Source organism: Bos javanicus, chromosome 14, assembly GCF_032452875.1.
Source record: "Bos javanicus breed banteng chromosome 14, ARS-OSU_banteng_1.0, whole genome shotgun sequence".
NCBI lineage: Eukaryota > Metazoa > Chordata > Mammalia > Artiodactyla > Bovidae > Bos > Bos javanicus.
In genome coordinates, this window is record NC_083881.1 from 58,412,039 (window position 1) to 58,433,219 (window position 21,181).

The 21,181-nt window shown below is 38.6% G+C and overlaps 1 protein-coding gene across 5 annotated transcripts in view; it reads right to left on the bottom strand.

Moving 5' to 3' along the window:
* The window catches only part of OXR1 (oxidation resistance 1), a 549,175-nt gene that overhangs the window by 432,771 nt on the left and 95,223 nt on the right, over positions 1 to 21,181 (bottom strand). For all 5 annotated transcript variants that reach the window (XM_061439150.1, XM_061439153.1, XM_061439152.1 and 2 more), the window contains exon 2: positions 16,406 to 16,682. In XM_061439150.1, coding sequence (XP_061295134.1) covers positions 16,406 to 16,428 — 23 coding nt within the window. In that variant the 5' untranslated portion in view covers positions 16,429 to 16,682. The remainder of the gene's footprint in view (positions 1 to 16,405; positions 16,683 to 21,181) is intronic.

Here is a 21,181-nt window from a genome sequence, read left to right on the forward strand (position 1 = left end):
GTCCCACAATGCATGAAGCCAAGCCAAATCTGGTTTTGGTGTCCAGTTATTAGCCATACTTTCAACAGAAGCAACAGACAAGCTAAGGCATCACCAGGGTAGAGAAGAAGGAACTGTAAATTATGTAACTGAGTAATAGTTAAAGGAATCAACATGGTTCGTTTGTGAAAGGTCAAAGAAAGGCAGCGAAGGAGAAAAAGGTAACTTTTATCTAATGATCTTGGTGCTTCCCCTAATAACTGCAAACTACAAGAAAGAAAGAAAAAAGTCCCACAGTCTAAATTGGGGAAACTCAGATTATTGTACCTTCCTCTTAAAGATCTCCAGTATAGACCAGAATATAGAACATTGTATGCCATGTAGTGGATGCTCAATAAATAATCGTTAAATGAATTAGCCCAACAAAGAATGTGTGAAGTACTGAAATTAATCAGACCGTTTGGAACTCTTTCTTCCCCAAATAATCTGACTGTGGTTCCTCTTCCTCCTCATGATAACTGTTAACATATACCTTGGAATTAGTGTCCTTTAGAAGATATTTGGGAAAATGTTGTAACATAGCATATACGGTATTAGGTAAAATGATAAACTAGTAATTAGAGTAGTAGCCTTAGAGCCAAAACAGAGGGAAACTTGTAACAATAAGAAAAGCCCAAATTCATATGGGTAGCCCATGAGGATGGGGACTCACAGGAAGAGTGTTGAGGAAAGAGTGAATTAGGATTAGTTCAGAAATCAATTTAGGATTTCTGTTGATGGGATCCATGGCTTGGGTAGTTATCCAAACTAGGTCAGTAGTTCCCGCTCTTAGATTTATATAAACATAAATCTGAAAACTGAAATTGGACATCCACTTTTGGACTAAATACTTCTATTTTTATCAATTAGGGACAATGACTACTGTTTAATGTCACCTTTTCACAAAAGACCATTTTAATAAGAAATAATCACTTTGAATGAAAGAAAGAAATTTAGCAAAATTAGGCAATTATTTTTATTTTTCTCATATTGTAACAAAATGGTTCATTACTGACTGTTCCTTGTCCATGAACCCCAACTCTGTAACCAATGCCCTATGTGACCTCAAAACTTCCTTCTCAAAAACGTTCTATGATTTTAAACAAATGTCCCACCAAGGCCAGGCAATAATTTTTGATGATGTGAAAGGGCTCAAAGACAGAAAGGGCAGGAGATGACAGAACACAGCTCTGAGAAAACTTCTCCAAAGTGTAGAGGTTAAAAATCAGGATCACAGGATTGGAACAGAGCTGCCTTATTTTCTCAAATATTAGGATGGCTCCTGAATTAGCTCCAGTGAGCCAGAGCTTGAATTTAGAGCTGAAAATATATCCACAGAACTTCTCAGTGCCCAATGACAAGTGCCTGCACACATTACACACAAAATAGCCTTACACAGTGAAATCATTCCACCTTCTATTCCAGCACTGGCCCTTTTTATAAACGAGCTCTTCCTACCAAAACTATATATGTCCTATCTATCACAGTGCCTCAGAGGGGAATAAGACTGACTACTCTGGTGAATGTTCAGCCAGTTATGAGCGCAAAGCATCTGGTGAGCACCAGGTGCCAACTAGGTGTAAGCTGACCTCATCTCTGTCCTAGCAGTTGGCTAACCAGACACACTCTAACTGAGAAGCTGAAGAGTCAGACATCTCATCATATATGCTCTGGTCACAGCTAGAGCTCCATGCTTCACCTCAATCAATCAGATTTACCCCTTGCTAAGTGGAATAAGTATTTGATATATCTGTTTTATTCTCCAAATACTTAAAATCTGAACTTGGAAAAGCTATGGAGGGATATCAAGCAAATCCTCACTTCAAGAAAATTACTTTCTCTTACTCAGTTCATGAGAACCCAGAAGTAATAAACATAATGAACGCTTTCATCATGCAGGAGAATTAATAGATGCCTTTCAAATCTTTTCACATCATCATCTTTATAGTCACTTCAAATATCTAGCTAGCTTTCCATAAAAACACTAAAGAGAATATTACAGATTGAAAAAGATCATCAAAATTTCAATGAGCCTGATTCTATGCAAATTTTGTATCTGCATATAATTTTATGACACTATAAAAACCTCAGGGAAAATGTCTAAATAAGAATGTACCCAGGGACATCACTTAGCTTGAATTTCAATTTTTTCTGTCATATTCATGAAAGCACTTTGTATCAATATTCTAAAACCAAAGAGTAGTTAACCTAATCTAATTTCTTTGTCAAATGTTGGAGTAAAACCCAATTTTCGGTTACAGCAGGAGTCCAGGAAGGTAGCGTGCATAAAGCTGAAAAGCCATCTGGAACAACAGCATCCCTCCTGTGTGAAATATACCAGTCAGAAAACATGGCGAAGTCTCAGGACTTCCACTCTATATGGTGAGATCTCAAGCAAATGAGGGGGGCCTGGTGTGTCTGGTTCTTTAGGAATCATCTGTCAGGGGAGGTGGTTCTCTCTCTGTTACTGTGACTGTGCTGCTCTGCATCCTTAGCACAGAAGTTGTAAAATCATGCACCATTTTGCCTAAGGAGACCTAGATCAAAGGAAGATGTTCACTTGAATTCAACATGGTATCTATAATTAATAGTTTCAATTCACCAAACATCATTTATGTGACCTCTGTCAATGTGAATGTGAAAGAAGGTAACTTTACAAATTCTGGGGACTCAAAACACATTCAAAAGTTCAAGTCTAGTTATTATGAAATATACATATTTACTGTTACTTGGGAGTAGCATTATTAAGTAGCGTTGACAGATGATCTAATTGACTCTGTGCATAATAGAAAAACTTTAATGTTGTTGAACCACCAATAAAAAACGTTAATGCTATCAGATAAAGAAAATTATTAAATAATTGTTAAAAGGAAAAGGAAATCCATAAATGTCAAATATGACTAAAAAATAAATAGCAGGAAAGTGGTAGTTATAACCCTGCAGAGATACCTCCTAGACATCAAATGGTACATCCAGAAAGAAGGAAGGATTAGCCACACTTCCTTATATAGGCAGAGCCTCGCATAAATCTAGCAAAAGAAGAATCCAATAGGTTGATATTATATGCTTGTAAAGCCATTTTATTCCATTTTTGGCAATAACATCATTTTCAAGCTTTCTCAATATATTGGATCTATAACTCCATAGTGCCTAATGAAGGTGGCAGGTGTCCATGGATGATTTCTTCTATGACCTGGATCAATATACCATTGACAATTAATACTTTGCATTGGAGCCAGTTTAAAATAACTCCCAATACACCAGAAGTTACAGACTTTTTAAATTTACGGTCCAATTAAATTAAAACACACACATAAACATACAAGATAGGAGAAGAGGGTTCAACATTGTATTTTCAACTTTAATTTTGCCAAGTAAAGACATAAAAAGTAATAACCTGATTTCTATCTATAAGCAGTACCATGAAAGAATCCATACTGTACCACCAAAAGTGTAGAAAGGCCATAATCTTAAAATAAAGATGAATTTTTCCCAAGGAAAGAACGTCTAATATTTCTATGCCAACACTCTGATCAAAACACACATTAACATTTGAATAGATGTTGTGTTTGGAGAAGGCAATGGCACCCCACTCCAGTACTCTTGTCTGGAAAATCCCATGGGAGGAGCCTGGTAGGCTGCAGTCCATGGGGTCGCTGAGGGTCGGACACGGCTGAGCGACTTCACTTTCACTTTTCATTTTCATGCATTGGAGAAGGAAATGGCAACCCACTCCAGTGTTCTTGCCTGGAGAATCCAAGGGATGGGGGAGCCTGGTGGGCTGCCGTCTATGGGGTCGCACAGAGTCGGACACGACTGAAGTGACTTAGCAGCAGCAGCAGATGTTGTGTTACATCTGGTTCCTCACTAAAACCACATATATAAACAACCAGAACAGAATAGACACTTCACTGTTTAATGCACTTTTGTGTTTATATATGGAAATCAGTCTTGAAGTTTATTTTGTAGGAAGAGATTTAAAAATAAATGTAAAATGTAAGTTGGATAATTGATAATCTAGTCTCAATGTATAAATTTACAAAAAAAAAATTCATTCACCTTCTGTAAGACTCTTTAATTCAAGGTAGAATATTTCTGTAGATGAAATTTCTTCTATATTATGCCTGTAATTATTCAGATGTATCAGATTTGTTGGATTTTTAAAAAATGGATGATAAGGAGAGACAGGCTATATTCCTGAAAAAGGTTTTCCATGAATCTATTTTTCTTTCATTATTACATCTCACTAATCATATCTGTTGTACATTTATATTAAAAATATGTATTGTTTCAAAAAATTTGAAGATCACAGAGATGTCCTTTTAAGAAATCCAGTTTAGACTCCGATCTCAACCGTCAGTTCTTTCTAACACTGAAATTCATACTTCATATGAACTTTTTCCTGTAATCTGATAAGTGAGGGCAAGGTTCCCCATCACATTTAGAACGTAATCCAGTCGTTCTCATGACCTACACCCCCTGCTACCCTCACCTGCTACCCTCTCCAAGTGCAGTTTTTGGGACTCTCCTTTCTATTGGATGAAAGAAAAGTGAAAGCATTAGACGCTCAGTGGTTTCCGACTCTTTTGGATCCCAAGGACTGTAGCCCGCCAGGATCCTCTGTCCATGTAATTCTCCAGGCAAGAACACTGGAGTGGGTTGCCATTTCCTGCTCCAGGGGATCTTCCCAACCCAGGGATCAAACACAGTCTCCGGCATTGCAGGCAGATTCTTTACCATCTGAGCCACCAGGGAAGCCTATTGTCTCCACCAGATTAGCTTCCTTGATGATTTCTCAAATACACAAGGTCCATTTTAGTCTCAGAGCCTTTGTCCTCCTGTTTCTCTGCCTAAAATGGCTTTCCTCTATGAGTTGTATATCTTATTCCCTCTTGATTTAAATGCCACCTGTCCAAGAGGCTTTTCCTGACCAATTTCCCACTCCTGCTATCACTCCATGTTTTCACACTGCTTGATTATTCTTCAAAATCTTCACCACTATCTGATATTATAAATCATATTTGTTAATCTATTTACTAGTCTTCAGCACTAGAATATAATATTAATCAGAGTAGGGACTTGTTTCATTCATTATTCTATCCACAGCATTGAAAACTGTACATTGTAGGCACTCAAAATACTTGCTGAATGAAGAAGTATAGATAAATATAATTGTAAAAAAATTCTAATTCACATAAAAATAGTGCAATTAAACTATACTAACTTTGTCTCTAACTGTACAGGAACTGTTTTTATATTCCTATAAATCTCATAACAACTCATATTCTTTAGAAAAGAACACAAAACCAAGTATAAATGAATAAACCTAACTCTTACTCAGCTGATTCAAAAAGTGATTTTTCTCAATTGAGATGGAATAGTTTTAAAATCAAGCTGAACTCCACTATTCACAATAGCCAAGACACGGAAACAATCTAAAACTATCTAAATTTCCACTGACATAGAATAGTTAAAGAAGATGCAGCATTAATATACATAATGGAATACTACTAAGTCATAAAAAGGAATGAAATAATGCCCTTTGCAGCCACATGGATGGACCTAGAGATTATCATAGTAAGAAAAGTAAGCCAGAAGGAGAAAGCCACATACCCTATGATGTTGCTTGTATGTGGAGTCTAAAACATGACACAAATCAACTTACCTATGAAAGAGAAATAGACTCACGGACACAGAGAACATTCTAATGGTTGCCAGGGACTGGGGAGTGGTAGAAAAGCAGTGGATTGGGAGTTTGGGATTAGAAGATGCAAACCATTATATATAAAATGGATAAACAACAAAGTCCTATTGCATAGCACAGGGACCATATTCAATATCCTATGATAAAAGCATAATGGAAAAAAAATACAGAAAAAAATCTATATATAAATAAAATTGAATCACTTGACTGCACAGCAGAAATGAATACTTTATAAATCAACTATACTTCAGTAAAATAACATTTTTAAAAAGTCAAACTGAACTCTTCATAATTTTAAAATCAAGGGAAAAAAAAACCAAACAAATAAAACTCAATAAGCAAACAAACATTTAAAGTCATGAGGGATATATACCAGGATAAAAAAATTATTGAAAATTTTGTACACCAATGGCAAATGATATTTAAGATTTGACAATTTAATTGTGATCATGCTCCAAATAACATTAACTTAGCCTATATAATTATTTGACTAACAAAAGTTTTTTCATAGAACATCCACTGATCTTTACCTTAATTGCTCAAGTCCCAAAATAGTTGGTGTTAGTAACTCCAGCCTTAATGATTGGAATGGACTGCTGAGTTTTACATTAAAGCCTCTACAGTCTAAGGAAACATTTCTTTCATTATTCACTGTAGTTGTTTCACAACAGAGGAAATTATGATTCCTCTGATAATGATAAAAGACATATTTTTATGTGTATTTATAAACCTGGATGATATTCAAAAGGAAGATGATACATGTGACCCATTATCATTCCCTGAGGCGTACTTGATTTTACTGTTTACATTTTCCCCCGATACTGATAGTGACTTGGTGACCAATCAACTATTTCTATGACTTGTGACCAATGGCGAGTTTGAGGGCTGGTCAAAGTTACAGGTGTGGGCTTTGGTCATCAAAGAGTGAAACTAGTTGGCTCCTGTGGGAAAGGGACCGGCAACCCCAGACTCATTAACTCCACAGAAAAGCAATGCCTGCAAGCAGACCAAAACTTACCACACAATTATCTTCAAAATGTGATTCATGTCTAGTTGGCACTGGTTTTTAAGAATAAAAATAAAACATTCTGTTTCACTAATTATTTTCTTATTCCAAAGAGAAAGAATCTGAGGTAGATATATGGAGAAAAATATCCAGAAGGTTTCCTCTAAATTTTTAAAAAGCTATTTCTAAAGATACATAGTGCAAAGCCAAAAATGGTCAAGGATTCTAAAAATACAGTGTGTTTACTTAAAGTGTCAAGCCTGAATCAAGATAGCATTAATCATATTAATGATGAAGGGATTTCTATTTCAAAGAGCATATTATGAACAGAAACACATCCTGAAATTTTTCAGAATTCAGTAAATTGACTTTCATCCAAGTCATTGCACTATAACATAAAGCATTGTGTAATTTGGGGGACACACTGAGTTTCCACTCTGGCTATTTTATCCTCTCTTATCTTTCTCTCCCAGGTGATTTTCTTGAATCTGCCTGAAACGCAAGAGATCAGGTTCAATCTCCGGGTCGGGAAGATCCACTAGGGAAGGGAATGGCAACCCACTCCAGGATTCTCAAACCCACTCTTTCTTCCCAGTGCCTGATTATACTAGCCATTCATTCAACATGCACTTACTGTGCTGAGAAATACACACAGTAGATAACCAACTAAACTTTTCCTATCACTCAGAAGCTCTCGTCTCTTTTTCCAGTTTGAAGCATTGCACATAAATATTTATGTATTAGCTTTTTATTTTTTCCTCTTCTCCAATATTAGGCTGATGACAATTGACTTTCAACCTTTACTGTAAAACTCAGGGTAAAAACGTTCCTTGCAATCTCTACCTATCCACATTTTCCCCTTGTGGGCTCTGATCCCTTCAAAAATAGAGACAATTCAAGTCTCCACTTTCTCTGCAACTGCAGATCCTGTCCCTGAGAGCCTACCATTTAACAATGTAAATAGGACAAGAAGTTTGCAGAAGAGTGGCTAAGGCAATTTTTGAGGAAAGATCCTAATTATTCCCCTTCTCCCCCTGCCTTAGAATAAACAGGCTGCTCCATCTCTCCAGAATATTTTTTCTCCTAAATGCAAGTGCCAAAGAATGATATAAAATGATACATTTCTTCATTACTTATTAAAGAAAAACTGAGGTAAAAATATTATAAATAATGTCAATAACCTGACAAATCAGATTTTATATCTTTCTCAATTCTAGGATTCTAACACACTGTATCTGGATAAAGATAATCAAACTAGTTTTAATCTCCTATTAAAGCATTATTGAACTTAACAACATTCATAATAGCATTTTATACTACAGGCATATCCAATAAAGACCATTTACCACTTCTAAATTTAGTCAATATATCAGTAACTCACACAATTCAGACTTTTGTCATATTTCCAATCTATGAGCATGCGTGATAAAACAGTTTATTGACTTTTGATAAAATTCTACCGGTCAACTATAAGAAAATACTTCTCTGACAATTATCAGCACATTTTCAATGTTTATGAGGGACTACATCTGGTGAAAGGATTAACATATATGATGAGTCCTTTGCTAAAATAAAAAAGGAGTTGAGCTGACAAGAACTTTCTCAAAAATCTCACATTTTCTCCATATCCTTGATGTCTGTCTGCAACTCCTGCTGCTGTTGCTGCTAAGTCGCTTCAGTCGTGTCCGACTCTGTTTGACCCCATAGACGGCAGCCCACCAGGCTCCCCCGTCCCTGGGATTCTCCAGGCAAAAACACTGGAGTGGGTTGCCAGTCCCTTCTCCAATGCATGAAAGTAAAAAGTGAAAGTGAAGTTGCTCGGTCGTCTCCGACTGTTTGCGACCCCATGAACTGCAGCCTACCAGACTCCTCCGCCCATGGGAGTTTCCAGGCAAGAGTACTGGAGTGGGTCACCATTGCCTTCTCCAGTCTGCAACTCCAGGAGCAGCAATAAGATAGAGCCTTGCCTGATTGGTGCAGTACCTCGTAACCCAGTACCTTGTGATCTAGCAATATCTGATTAAATTTCATCTCAAGAGAAGTACTTACAAGAGTAAAATTTAAAAAAAAATATGAAACATATGAAATTCCAACCAGCCTGGGTAAAATAAATAACACTACTGCCAAGAATCCGCCTCCAATGTGGGAGACCTGGGTTTGATCCCTGGGTTGGGAAGATCCCCTGGAGGACGGCATAGTAACCCACTCCAGTATTCTTGCCTGGAGAATCCTCATGGACTGTAGCCGACCAGGCTGCATCCATGGGGTCTCAAAGAGTCAGACATGACTGAGCAACTAAGCACAACAATGCCATACAACCTCACCAGCCTTTACAAGTGATGGTGTCACTTTATATCCATCAAAGAGAGAGACGACTTCAGAAACTGTTCAGTGAAAACAGAAGATACCCAAAGATCATGCATGGTTTGAGTCCATTTTTTGAAAAAGATGTGAGTGTATGTAGGAAAGACTATATCTCAGCATTTATAACAGTGGCTTTCTAGGAATGGTAGGATTCAGTTCACTTTTAATTTCTGCTTTGTAATTTTCTATAGTGTTTGACTGTAATTAGCCTATTTCTTTATATTTACAAATAAATGCAAGAGGTGCATTTGTATTTCTGAAAACTAAGCCACTTATTTCCAAGCAGAAAAAAGAAATCTCTATTTTGATTTTCAAAACACCTTGGACATCCTCTTAGAGCATGTATCACATTAAGTCAGTTATTTGATCACAGTCATCCCTCAGTATCTCTGGGGGATTGGTTCCAGGACCTGCCAAGGATACCAAAATCCAGTGCACTCAAGTCTCACAGTGGTCCGTACACCTGGAGTTTGTGCATCTGCATATATAGAAGGCCAAAATATTTAGTGAAAAAAATCTGCATATAAGTGAACCTGAGAAGTTCAACAGTACATGAACCATGAATTTCCAGATGTTCAAGCTGGATTTAGAAAAGGTAGAGGAACCAGAGATCAAATTGCCATCATCCATTGGATCACAGAAAAAGCAAGAGAGTTCCAGAAAAACGTCTGCTGTTTTATTGACTACACCAAAAGCCTTTGACTGTGTGGATCACAACAAACTGTGGACAATTCTTCAAGACCTGGGAATACCAGACCACCTGACCTGCCTCCTGAGAAATCTGTATGCAGGTCAGGAAGCAACAGTTAGAACTGGACATGGAACAACAGACTGGTTCCAAATCAGGACAAGAGTACGTCAAGGCTGTATATTGTCACCCTGCTTATTTAACTTATATGCAAAGTACATAATGAGAAATGCTGGACTGGAGGAAGCACAAGCTGGAATCAAGATTGCCGGGGAAAATATCAATAACCTTAGATATGCAGATGACACCACACTTCTGGCAGAAAGTGAAGAGGAACTAAAAAGCCTCTTGATGAAAGTGAAAGAGAAGAGTAAAAAAGCTGGCTTAAAGCTCAACATTCAGAAAACTAAGATCATGGCATCTAGTCCCATCACTTCATGACAAATAGATGGGAAAACAGTGGAAACAGTGAGAGACTTCATTTTCTTGGGCTCCAAAATCACTGCAGATGGTGGCTGCAGCCATGAAATTAAAAGACGCTTGCTCCTTGGAAGAAAAGCTATGACCAACCTAGACAGGATGTTAAAAAGCAGAGACATTACTTTGCCAACAAAGGTCTGTCTAGTCAAAGCTATGGTTTTTTCAGTGGTCATGTACAGATGAGAGATAGACTATAAAAAAAAACTGAGTGCCAAAGAATTGATGCTTTTGAACTGTGGTGTTAGAGAAGACTCTTGAGAGTCTCTTGGACTGCAAGGAGATCCAACCAGTCCATCCTAAAGGAAATCAGTCCTGAATATTCACTGGAAGGACTGATGCTGAAGCTGAAACTCAAATACCCTGGCCACCTGATGCGAAGAAACGACTCATTGGAAAAGACCCTCATGCTGGGGAAGATTGAAGGCAGGAGGAGAAGGGGACAACAGAGCATGAGATGGTTGGGTGACATCACTGCCTGATGGACATTAGTTTGATCAAGCTCTGGGAGTTGGTGGCGGACAGGGAAGCCTGGTGTGCTATAGTCCATGGGGTCGCAAAGAGTCAGACACAGCTGAGCAACTGAACTGGGCAGCTGAAACCTGAACCTGTGCTGTTCTAGGGTCAACCTCAGTTAGTTTTCCTGGCCAAACGCTAAGCTCCTCTAAGACCAGTGATTGCTTTTTACCAGCACTTCCGTGTGTTTAACACAGAGCACAGCACGTGACACATAACAGGTGCTCAGCAGATTCTGACTGCCTATATAGCTTGTCACTTTCATCCACTGCCCTCTAGCCTCCACTATCTGGCTCTAGATGAATTACCTTTACCTCTGCCAGATGTCATAAAGTCTTTAAGATAACATGGGACAAAGACTCCAGTGTGTAGGCATTTACACACTTGAAACGTACTTTGGGGTAAAATAGGTGTCATTTGGCAAAGTTAGCTGAGCCACTACTGGAATCACTCTTCTGGCCCATGTATGCACAGCAACAAGAAAATAATGGAAGCTGAGAGTGCAAGAGAGCTGGGGGAGTAGAAAGTATCAGACTTAGTAGTGGAGGGTCATTATGAGATGGACAGCTGGAGAGCCACATCAGCTGAATTATAGCAAAGGGCTGGTATCTTTCTGTTGTGCTTCTTTTGTATCCTGCTGAAAACCAGGCAATTTCTAGCCTGCTGCTGCTGCTAAGTAGCTTCAGTCGTGTCCGACTCTGTGCAACCCCAGAGACGGCAGCCCACCAGGCTCCCCCGTCCCTAGGATTCTCCAGGCAAGAACACTGGAGTGGGTTGCCATTTCCTTCTCCAAATTTCTAGCCTATAACATAACAAATAGAACTAAGGTTTACATTTAGTAGTTTAGGTAGCTAATTCTACAGAATTTTGAAAATTCAACTAAGTTTCTTCCAGCAACAACCTCCTTACCACCCCTTGGAAATTAGGGGGCTTATTCCCTGACCCCACATCGTACCTTCCAAACAACTGCTAATGCCTGCTAGTGCTCCTGGTCCACACACTCCCTTCCTTTCTGGAGAGGCTCTAGGATATCTCTACAGACGAAATTAAGGGGAACATTCTGGTTGGAGATGGGGACTAGGGCACTTGGCTTGAAGCCACAAGCACAGAGCTAGGATACTCTTTTGACACTGATGGTTTTGGGTTTTACTTGGGTAGTTGAGTGGTTAGGAGCATCAAATGGCTGTCCACCTTCACTTCCTAACTTTGCTACTTAGTGACTGTATCATACTGGGCCATTTACTTAACTTTCTGCACCTCACTTTTCCATCTGTAAAAATGTAAATAGCAATATTACATTCCTAAGATGGTTGCTGGGAGGAGTATGCGGACAAAGTATTTTTTTTTAAAGTGCCTAGTACATGGTAACTGCCATGTAAATGTTCATTCTTGATAATATTTACTTAGATTGCATATTGTAAACATTATATGCTTAAAAACATTACATATATGTACATATAAAGTATTTATATATGTTATATATGTATATATATACACACACATATATCTACACATTTTTTAAAAATATTTTTGAAAGGAGGAATCCAGGATGATTATCAGAAAAGGAAGCACTGAAAGTCCTTCCAAGCACCCCTCAGCATTGTACCATTTCCCTCTTTGTGCTACAGACATAGGGCCCTTTTTCAATTCTTCCTGCCTCCTCATGTCTCTTGCTAATATCTCAGCTACCAGCAACCATTCTTCCCCTCAGATCATAGCTTGACACCTCTCACCTGTCCATGGATGCCTGCAATTGATTCTGTACATCCCTCTGTCTCGGTCTCAACCAGTGTCAACTCCATCATTGTCTCCCTCTGGTAATTATTTACTAAAGACAAGAAGAGGATTCATGAAACATCTGTTGTATGTCCCTGTGTGACTTGTAATCGATTCCCACCACTCTTTGACACTGCATAAAACTGAAAGTATTAGTCGCTCAGTTGTGTCCAACTCTTTGAGACCCCTGCCTATAGCCCGCCAGGCTCCTCTGTCCATGGAATTCTCCAAGCAAGAAAACTGGAGTGGGTTGCCATTTCCTTCTCCAAGGGATCTTCCCAATCCAGGGATCAAGTCTAGGTCACCTGTACTGCAGGCAGATTCTTTACTGCCTGAGTCACCAGGGAAGCCCTAACACTGCAGAGTCTCTCAGAAACTTGTAACCTTCCTAGATTGTATTTCTCTTTGAGATTCTGCATGAAAGAGTCAAATTATTTTACTTTTTTTTCAAAGATCACACACATAACTTCTAGAGAAAGTAATCATTTCAATTTTAACATGTAAAAAGATATTTTTCTTATACTTGTATTTCAAAGCTAGGAGTATTGCTTGGATAGTTGTAAACATGAATGTAAGTATCTTAACCTATATTTTCTAAATCCTAGGTTACATGTAGGGAACAGAATTAGGCATCCCTTCTCCCATTAATCCTCAAAGTTAAATTTTAAAATCAACACATGGTTATGGTTAGGTGTGCATAACATCTTAGTAGGCAGATCAAACTCTTCACAGACTGAAGGAAGTTTTGGCTATAAGCCCAGTGCTAATATTAATGAGAAAGTCAACCGAAGGAGAGTCCAGCAGACCTGGAACAGAAGAATCAGAGTGATGAACACTGACAGTGTTACTGTGACTCCTAGCCATGAAGAAGCTGCCCTGGGAAACAGATGGTGGTGTCTGGCAGACACATCCCTTAGTGTCGGGCACGCCAACTCTGTTTCCTTCGAACACTGGAAGCGTGTAACTCTCCTTTCCGTGATGATGTGACCTCAGCCAAACTTCTGATTTAGGTTCCCAGATAGTTTTCTACAACAGTTAAGAGGGTGCATTCCTCAGGCCAAAGCAAGCAGTCTGCACACTTAAAAGTTATACACATATCTTATTTTCAATTAGTAGTCTTGGCATTATTTTCCAATGGCAGTCAATATTTTCACGTCTTAGTTTCTGGATTTCAAAACAGAGAGCCAGACCCTATTTCACTAAATTAATGTAGCTCTGAGAGAAATTTCCATAGAGAATTGATGAGTTACTATGCATCTATATATATTTAAATATTTATAAGATAATATTCCCCAAATTGTAGATTAGAAATGTTAGGACATATGGATGATTTACAAAGGTTAATGTGAAAAAGAAGATTAATGATTTCTAAACTGGGTGTAGGGACTTCCCTGGTGGTCTGTGCTTTCCAAGGCCAGGGGTGCAGATTTGATTCCTGGTTAGGGAACTGAGATCCCATGTGCCATGGGGTGTGGCCAGCAAGAATAAATAAATAAAGAAACCGGGTACAAGTGAAATAAATCAGTGATTCGTTTTGTACCTCTTAGATTTCCTTTCTATACTGCTTTCTTACCAGTATGTGAGGAGCCCAAATTCTAAGAGGCAGAATGGAAGTACCAAATTGCACATAATTGTATGAAGGGGTGACACTGGTGAAACAAGTTAAGAGTTTACTGTAAGATCTAACACGGAACACCTGTTGTAGCCGGAATTATGAGTATTTTCACATGAAAATATCCAAGAACTGTTTCTGTAAAATTTGAACTTATAACATGGAAAGAATTCCAACAAATTTCAGACATATGAATTCTATAAGATACCCTCACAATTTTAAATGCCCTTTTCAAATAAAAACATTAATTTGCCATTGAATTACCTACTTTGCATTTTTCCTACTCATTCACACAGCATACATTTCTAGAACATCCGCTAAATTCTAAGAGCCATGCTGGACAATTGGACTGGAACCACAGGATACCATCTCCCTGTTGGTGAGGAGTTCGCTGTGTTTTGGATGGCCCCCAGTCAAAACACTAGCTCACATCAAGGCATCTGTTAACTGAGGGACAAACCAAGGACAGGCTCCAGTGTCAGTCTCCTCCTGACTCAGCGAAGCAGGCCACACCACAGCCTGTCTTGAGATAAGATAATTATATCTGTGTTTTAATCTCCCTCTCCCTTTCCTGCTTCTTGTTCATCTTCTATTTGCCCAACCTCACCTCCTTTTTCTCCCCTCCACCCCACACCTCTTACTTCTCCCCTTTCTCTGTCCCCTTCCCTTCCTCCTCCTCTTTTTCTTTGGCATTCAATTTTTGTTTTGAGGATTCAACTCCAACACACATGTCTGCCAGGTGGTATAATTCTTTTTTTTTTAATATGGATTTATTTATTGGCTCTGCTGGTCCTTGTTGCTGTGTGCGGGGTTTCTCTAATTGTAAGAAAGCTCCAGCTCTGTATGAGCTTCTTACTGCAGTGGCTTCTTTTGTTGCTGAGCATGGGCTCTAGGCACATGGGCTCAGGTTCTAGAGTGAAGGATCAGTGGGTGTGGCACATGGCTTAAGGGGTGCCCCACAACATATGGGAAATTCCTAGAACAGGGGTCAAACTGGTATCACCTGGATTACAACATGTATTCCTAAGCCTTGAAGCACCAGAGAAGCCACCGAGATGTAATTCTTTTAAAAAGATGTGTCCTTAATATCTCCTAGGGGTTTGAAGGGGTTCACAAGCTTTCCAGAAATTGTTTACTTTTTAAATTTTAATGATAATTTTATTTTCATCAGAATATAAAAGTAAACACTTTTTAGAAATAATTTACCCCTGAAATACTTTTTCATTTATTCTTACAGAATATATTTCAGCTTCAATTTTTTTTTAATTGAAATACTTAGCACCTAATAGGGATCAAAGAATACATTCTAAGGCATCCATAAAAATAAGCCCTTCAGAAACACAACTCTAAACAAATGATCCTATGCTCTGCCTAAAGAAACTGCTTACTTAACTAAAAACAAATGCACACAGTTAAACCACAGAAACTCATCTTTAATCTGAGGCTATCTATGTTGCCAGCACAAATTGAAGACAAGGATGAGATAGGCTCAAGGAAACAGAAAAGATTACCAGATTTTTCTGACATCCACATACTGAATACTGTGAATTTGTATAGTATCACTTATCCAGCTCTTAATCTACAGAAAAAACCCAAAGTTCAGTAAAATGCCATCAAATTCATCCATGCTAGTACTGCTCTTCATTGCCATAAAAGTTGTTGATTATTTGCCAGAAAAACATCTTCATGATTTTTAAAAACCACAAACAGCTTTTAAATGAAGTATAAGTCAAAGATTATTCTGAATGTCAGCTATTTAGAGACATGAATCTATTTAAAAAGTTTCTTTTTAAGTTCCATTTAGTTTAATTTGGTTAGATCTATTTAAAAGGAAGGCCTGAAGGAAAGTATTGATGAGAAAATGTCTATCCCACCCTTAGAGGCACCTTTACAGCTTATGAGACCTGAATCTGGGAATATGATAGCAGAGAGGAACACTGAAAGCTGGTTTTATTCCCACCCTTCTCTTCCCCTAAGTGTGAGAGAAAGAACGACACTGGATGTTATTGGAGTTCAGTGGCAGGCTTGAACCCTTCCCAGAGTCCCCAGATCCCCTGGTGCTGAACGTGTCAAAGTTTAATTCCAGGTTGCTTCCTTCACCCTAGTATAGGACAACAATCTCTTGAATATAGGACAACAATTTTTAAGTTCTCTCCCTCTTTGAGTTCTGACCACAGAACTTATAAAATGTTGTTTCATGATATATATGTATTTGAATTTAAAGTTAGGAAGTCATTCACTTACCATGATAAATTAGTTACAGACATTGCAGCAATTTCTGGAGGAGTCTTGTGGCACAGTCTTCTCTTGGTTTCAAAGTAGGGAATGAGTAGGTCAAGTAGGAGCCTGGTGGGCTGCCGTCTATGGGGTCGCACAGAGTTGGACACGACTGGATTGACTTAGCAGCAGCAGCAGCAGCAGCAGCAGCAGCAGCAGGTCAAGTAGACAAGACCGTCAGGAATTTTAGCTTTGCTACCACAATGATGCACAAACCACTTATTTACTCACACTTTGAGAAAACCTGGAAAGAAAAGGAAGAAAACAGTATCTTTAATACCTAGTTCAAATGTTAAGACACTCATAAACCAAAGAAAATTAAACCAAGTTTATGATAAACTGAATGCTTTTTCTGGAAAATACAGTGAGTGAAAGATTAATAAACTGTCAATTCTCTGAAGCAGAAAATACAGAGGGAACAGACTGTATTTTAGAGGCACTGAATTTTTTTCCCATTAGGGTCAATCAATTATGTGCTTCAAATCAGTTTTATACACTTGTGATAAAAAAGATCAAGATACTGATTAGCTCATAGCAGATACTGAAAAAAGGAGTTCCTTGGCACAAATTGTTGTTATATCCAAAGTTTTAGTAAACAATCATTCATTACTACATCTGAACAAATAAGAATTTATACTGAGTAACACATGGGAGATAACCAGCATGTTTTTAGGTAACAAACATTTCCACACATTTTTTAGAGCATTTACTGTGTACAGTGTTCTATGATTTCAAACCAAAATTTTCTTAGGGTACAATTAACTCCATGGTACTACATTAGGCTCTTTCATTAGTTCAGGTCATAAATCTGTTGACATTCATTGAACATATAATATGTATGTTTAGGCTATCTTAGGTAGAGCTCTTGGAGAAGAGTTACTTGGAGAAGGCAATGGCAACCCACTCCAGTACTCTTGCCTGGAAAATCCCATGGACAGAGGAGCCTGGTAGGCTGCAATCCATGGGGTCACTAAGAGTCAGACGCAACTGAGCAACTTCACTTTGACTTTCCACTTTCATGCATTGGAGAAGGAAATGGCAACCCACTCCAGTATTCTTGCCTATAGAATCCCAGGGATGGGGGAGCCTGGTGGGCTGCCATCTATGGGGTTGTACAGGGTTGGACATGACTGAAGCGACTTAGCAGCAGCAGGTAGAGCTCAGGAATAAAGACAAATGGCACATGAATAAAACATTGTCTCTGCCATCAAAAATATTTAATATAAAAAAGATAATTATAATAAAATAGGGCAAGAAAAATTTACACAGAGTGTATGGGAATACAGAAGAGGGGCTTCTAGCCCACTACTAAGAGATTTTTGAAAAGATTTCTAAGGAAAATATGTCCCATACTAATACCATCAAATCTCGTTGCAAGTTTCAAAAAAAAAAAAAAAATTAAAGTGACAGAATAGACAGAGTTTGTCCCTTTCTCATAGAAACCAATCTTGAGTCTTAAGAAGACAAGATGGATATGGCAACTTCATGGACACCAGGTATGCAGGCTCCTTTTTCATTTCACCATTCTCAACAGATGGTCTCCATCATGCTCTAACTGGCTGCTGACTCTAGGGAGAGTGTCTGGGCCCAGCTGGCAGAAAAGAGGAAGAGGGAAAGAAGGATGCATCCTAAGATTTACACATGAAATTTCAACTTGCATTTAATTGGCTGGAATGTAGTCACATGACCATTCCTAGTCTAAGGGAGACTAGAAAATGCAGCCATTATTCTGGACAATCCTCTGTTTAGTCACAAATCAAGGTGTCTATGAGAAAGCAAGTGGGGTGGGCAGAGTGGCCCTTGAGAGAAAACTAGTACTATCTGCCATCATGTTTGAGACTCTGTGATCTTTACCCCCAATATTTTATGATGTATGCCAAAGCCTTTGACTGTGTGGATCACAATAAACTGTGGGAAATTCTGAAAGAGATGGGAATACCAGACCACTTGATCTGCCTCTTGAGAAACCTGTACACAGGTCAGGAAGCAACAGTTAGAACTGGACATGGAACAACAGACTGGTTCCAAATAGGAAAAGGAGTGTACATCAAGGCTGTGTATTGTCACCCTGCTTATTTAACTTATATGCAGAGTACATCATGAGAAATACTGGGCTGGAAGAAGCACAAGCTGGAATCAAGATTGCCGGGAGAAATATCAATCACCTCAGATATCCAGATGACACCACCCTTAGGGCAGAAAGTGAAGAAGAACTAAAGAGCCTCTTGATGAAAGTGAAAGAGGAGAGTGAAAAAGTTGGCTTAAAGTTCAACATTCAGAAAACAAAGATCATGGCTTCTGGTCCCATCACTTCATGGCAAATAGATGGGGAAACAGTGGAAACAGTGGCTGACTTTATTTGGGGGGGCTCCAAAATCACTGTGGATGGTGATTGCAGCCATGAAATTAAAAGATGCTTACTCCTTGGAAGGAAAGTTATGACCAACCTAGACACTATATTAAAAAGCAGAGACATTACTTTGCCAACAAAGGTCCATCTAGTCAAGGCTATGGTTTTTCCAGTAGTCATGTATGGATGTGACAGTTGGACTATAAAGAAAGCTGAGTGCTGAAGAACTGATGCTTTTGAACTGTGGTGTTGGAGAAGACTCTTGAGAGTCCCTTGGACTGCAAAGAGATCAACCAGTCCATCCTAAAGGAGATCAGTCCTGGGTGTTCATTGGAAGGACTGATGTTGAAGCTGAAACTCCAATACTTTGACCACCTGATGTGAAGAGCTGACTCATTTGAAAAGGCCCTCATGCTGGGAAAGATTGAGGGTAGGAGGAGAAGGACGATGGAGGATGAGATGGTTGGATGGCATCACCGACACAATGGACATGGGTTTGGGTGGACTCCAGGAGTTGGTGATGGACAGGGAGGCCCGGTGTGCTGCAGTTCATGGGGTCGCAAAGAGTCAGACACGACTGAGCGACTGAACTGACTGAACTGAACTGCAAAGTGGCAAAAATGGGACAGAGGGGAAGTGGAAATGATCCATGTTCATGGGTAATTTTATATATTTTATATATAATTTTAAATATCAAGCTTCCTCAGTTTTCTTAAATCATTCATAGAATCAATAAAATGTTTTCTGTGCCCTACTATTTACCAAGCCTTAACTAAGGACACAAAGATTAAGAAAATACAGTCTTTGCTCAGAAAGAGTTCATTGTCTAACAGAGAAACCATCATATAAAAAGTAAGATAAAATATACTCTAAAAATTGCTCTATAGCGGAATAGAGAAAGTACCATAATTCTAACATTCTAATTGTAAGAGATTCTGACTACCAGCAGAGTAAGCAGCTGGCAAGTCTATATCCTAAATCATCTTACATGCCAAGAAGGTTTTAAGTACATCCTGCCCATGGTTAATTGTTAAAATATATGGGGGCTTATATGGGTCACAAAGAGTCAGACACGACTGAGCAGCTGAACTAAACTGAACTATGTTTACTAAGGATACAAGAACTTGACATTCTCCTCCTCAAACTGGTAACTGCAAATGCTCATAATTATATTCACTGAGTCTTATCAAGGGTTTGGTTATTGCCCCCTCCTCTCCCCCAAAAATGTATGTAATACTGTCTGACACAATTCATCCTTCTAGAAATTCTTAATTCTATCTTTAGAGAGACGTAATATATCTGGATGTTATTATTTTAATACATAACTAAATTATGCTTACTGAATTATACTTTGGGGTTTTGCCAAGAGTTTGTACTGAGGGACATCATTAAAGAAAATAATGAGTAAACAAGCAAAAATCAGGCCTGTGAAATCAGCTATTAGGTTCAGTGAAATATTAGTTAGCACAAAAATACTGCCCTTATAAGCATTCAGTGGAAAAATGTGTCAGAACGCCAGGAAAACTAATCTTCTAAATTTCTGGTTTCTGTCAATACGGTTTGCCTGATCTCTATTCAATAATGCAGAGAAATAGAGGAAACCAAGAGAATGGTTAAGACTAGAAATCTCTTCAAGAAACTTGGAGATATAAAGGGAACATTTTATGCAAGGATGGGCAAGATAAAGGACAGAAATGGTAAGGATCTAACAGAAGCAGAAGAGACAAAGAAGTGACAAGAATGCACATCGGAACTACACAAGAAGGTCTTCATGACCCAGATAACCACAATAGCGAGGTCACTCACCTAGAACCAGATATTCGGTAGTGTGAAGTGAAGTGGGCCTTAGGAAGCATCACTACAAACAAAGCTAGTAGAGGTGATAGAATTCCAGCTGAGCTATTTCAAATCCTAAAAGATAATGCTGCTAAAGTGCTGCCCTAAAAATGTCAGAAAACTTGGAGAACTCAGTGGCCACAGGACTGGCAAAGTTAGTTTTCATTCCAATCCCAAAGAAGGGAAATACTAAAGAATGTTCAAATTACTGTATGATTGCTCTTGTTTCACATGCTAGTAAAATGATGCTCAAAATCCTTCAAGCTAGGCTTTAGCAGTACCTGAATCAAGAACTCCCAGATGTACAAGGTGGGTTTCAAAGAGGCAGAGGAACTGGAGATCAAATTATCAATATCCTTTGGATCATAGAAAAAGCAATAGAGTTCCAGAAAAACATCTACTTCTGCTTCACTGACTATGCTAAAATCTTTGTGTGGATCAAAACAAACTGTAAAAAATTCTTCAAGAGATGAGAATATCAGACTACTTTACCTGTCTCCTGAGAAATCTATATAAAAGTCAAGAAGCAACAGTTGGAACTGGACATGGAACAATAG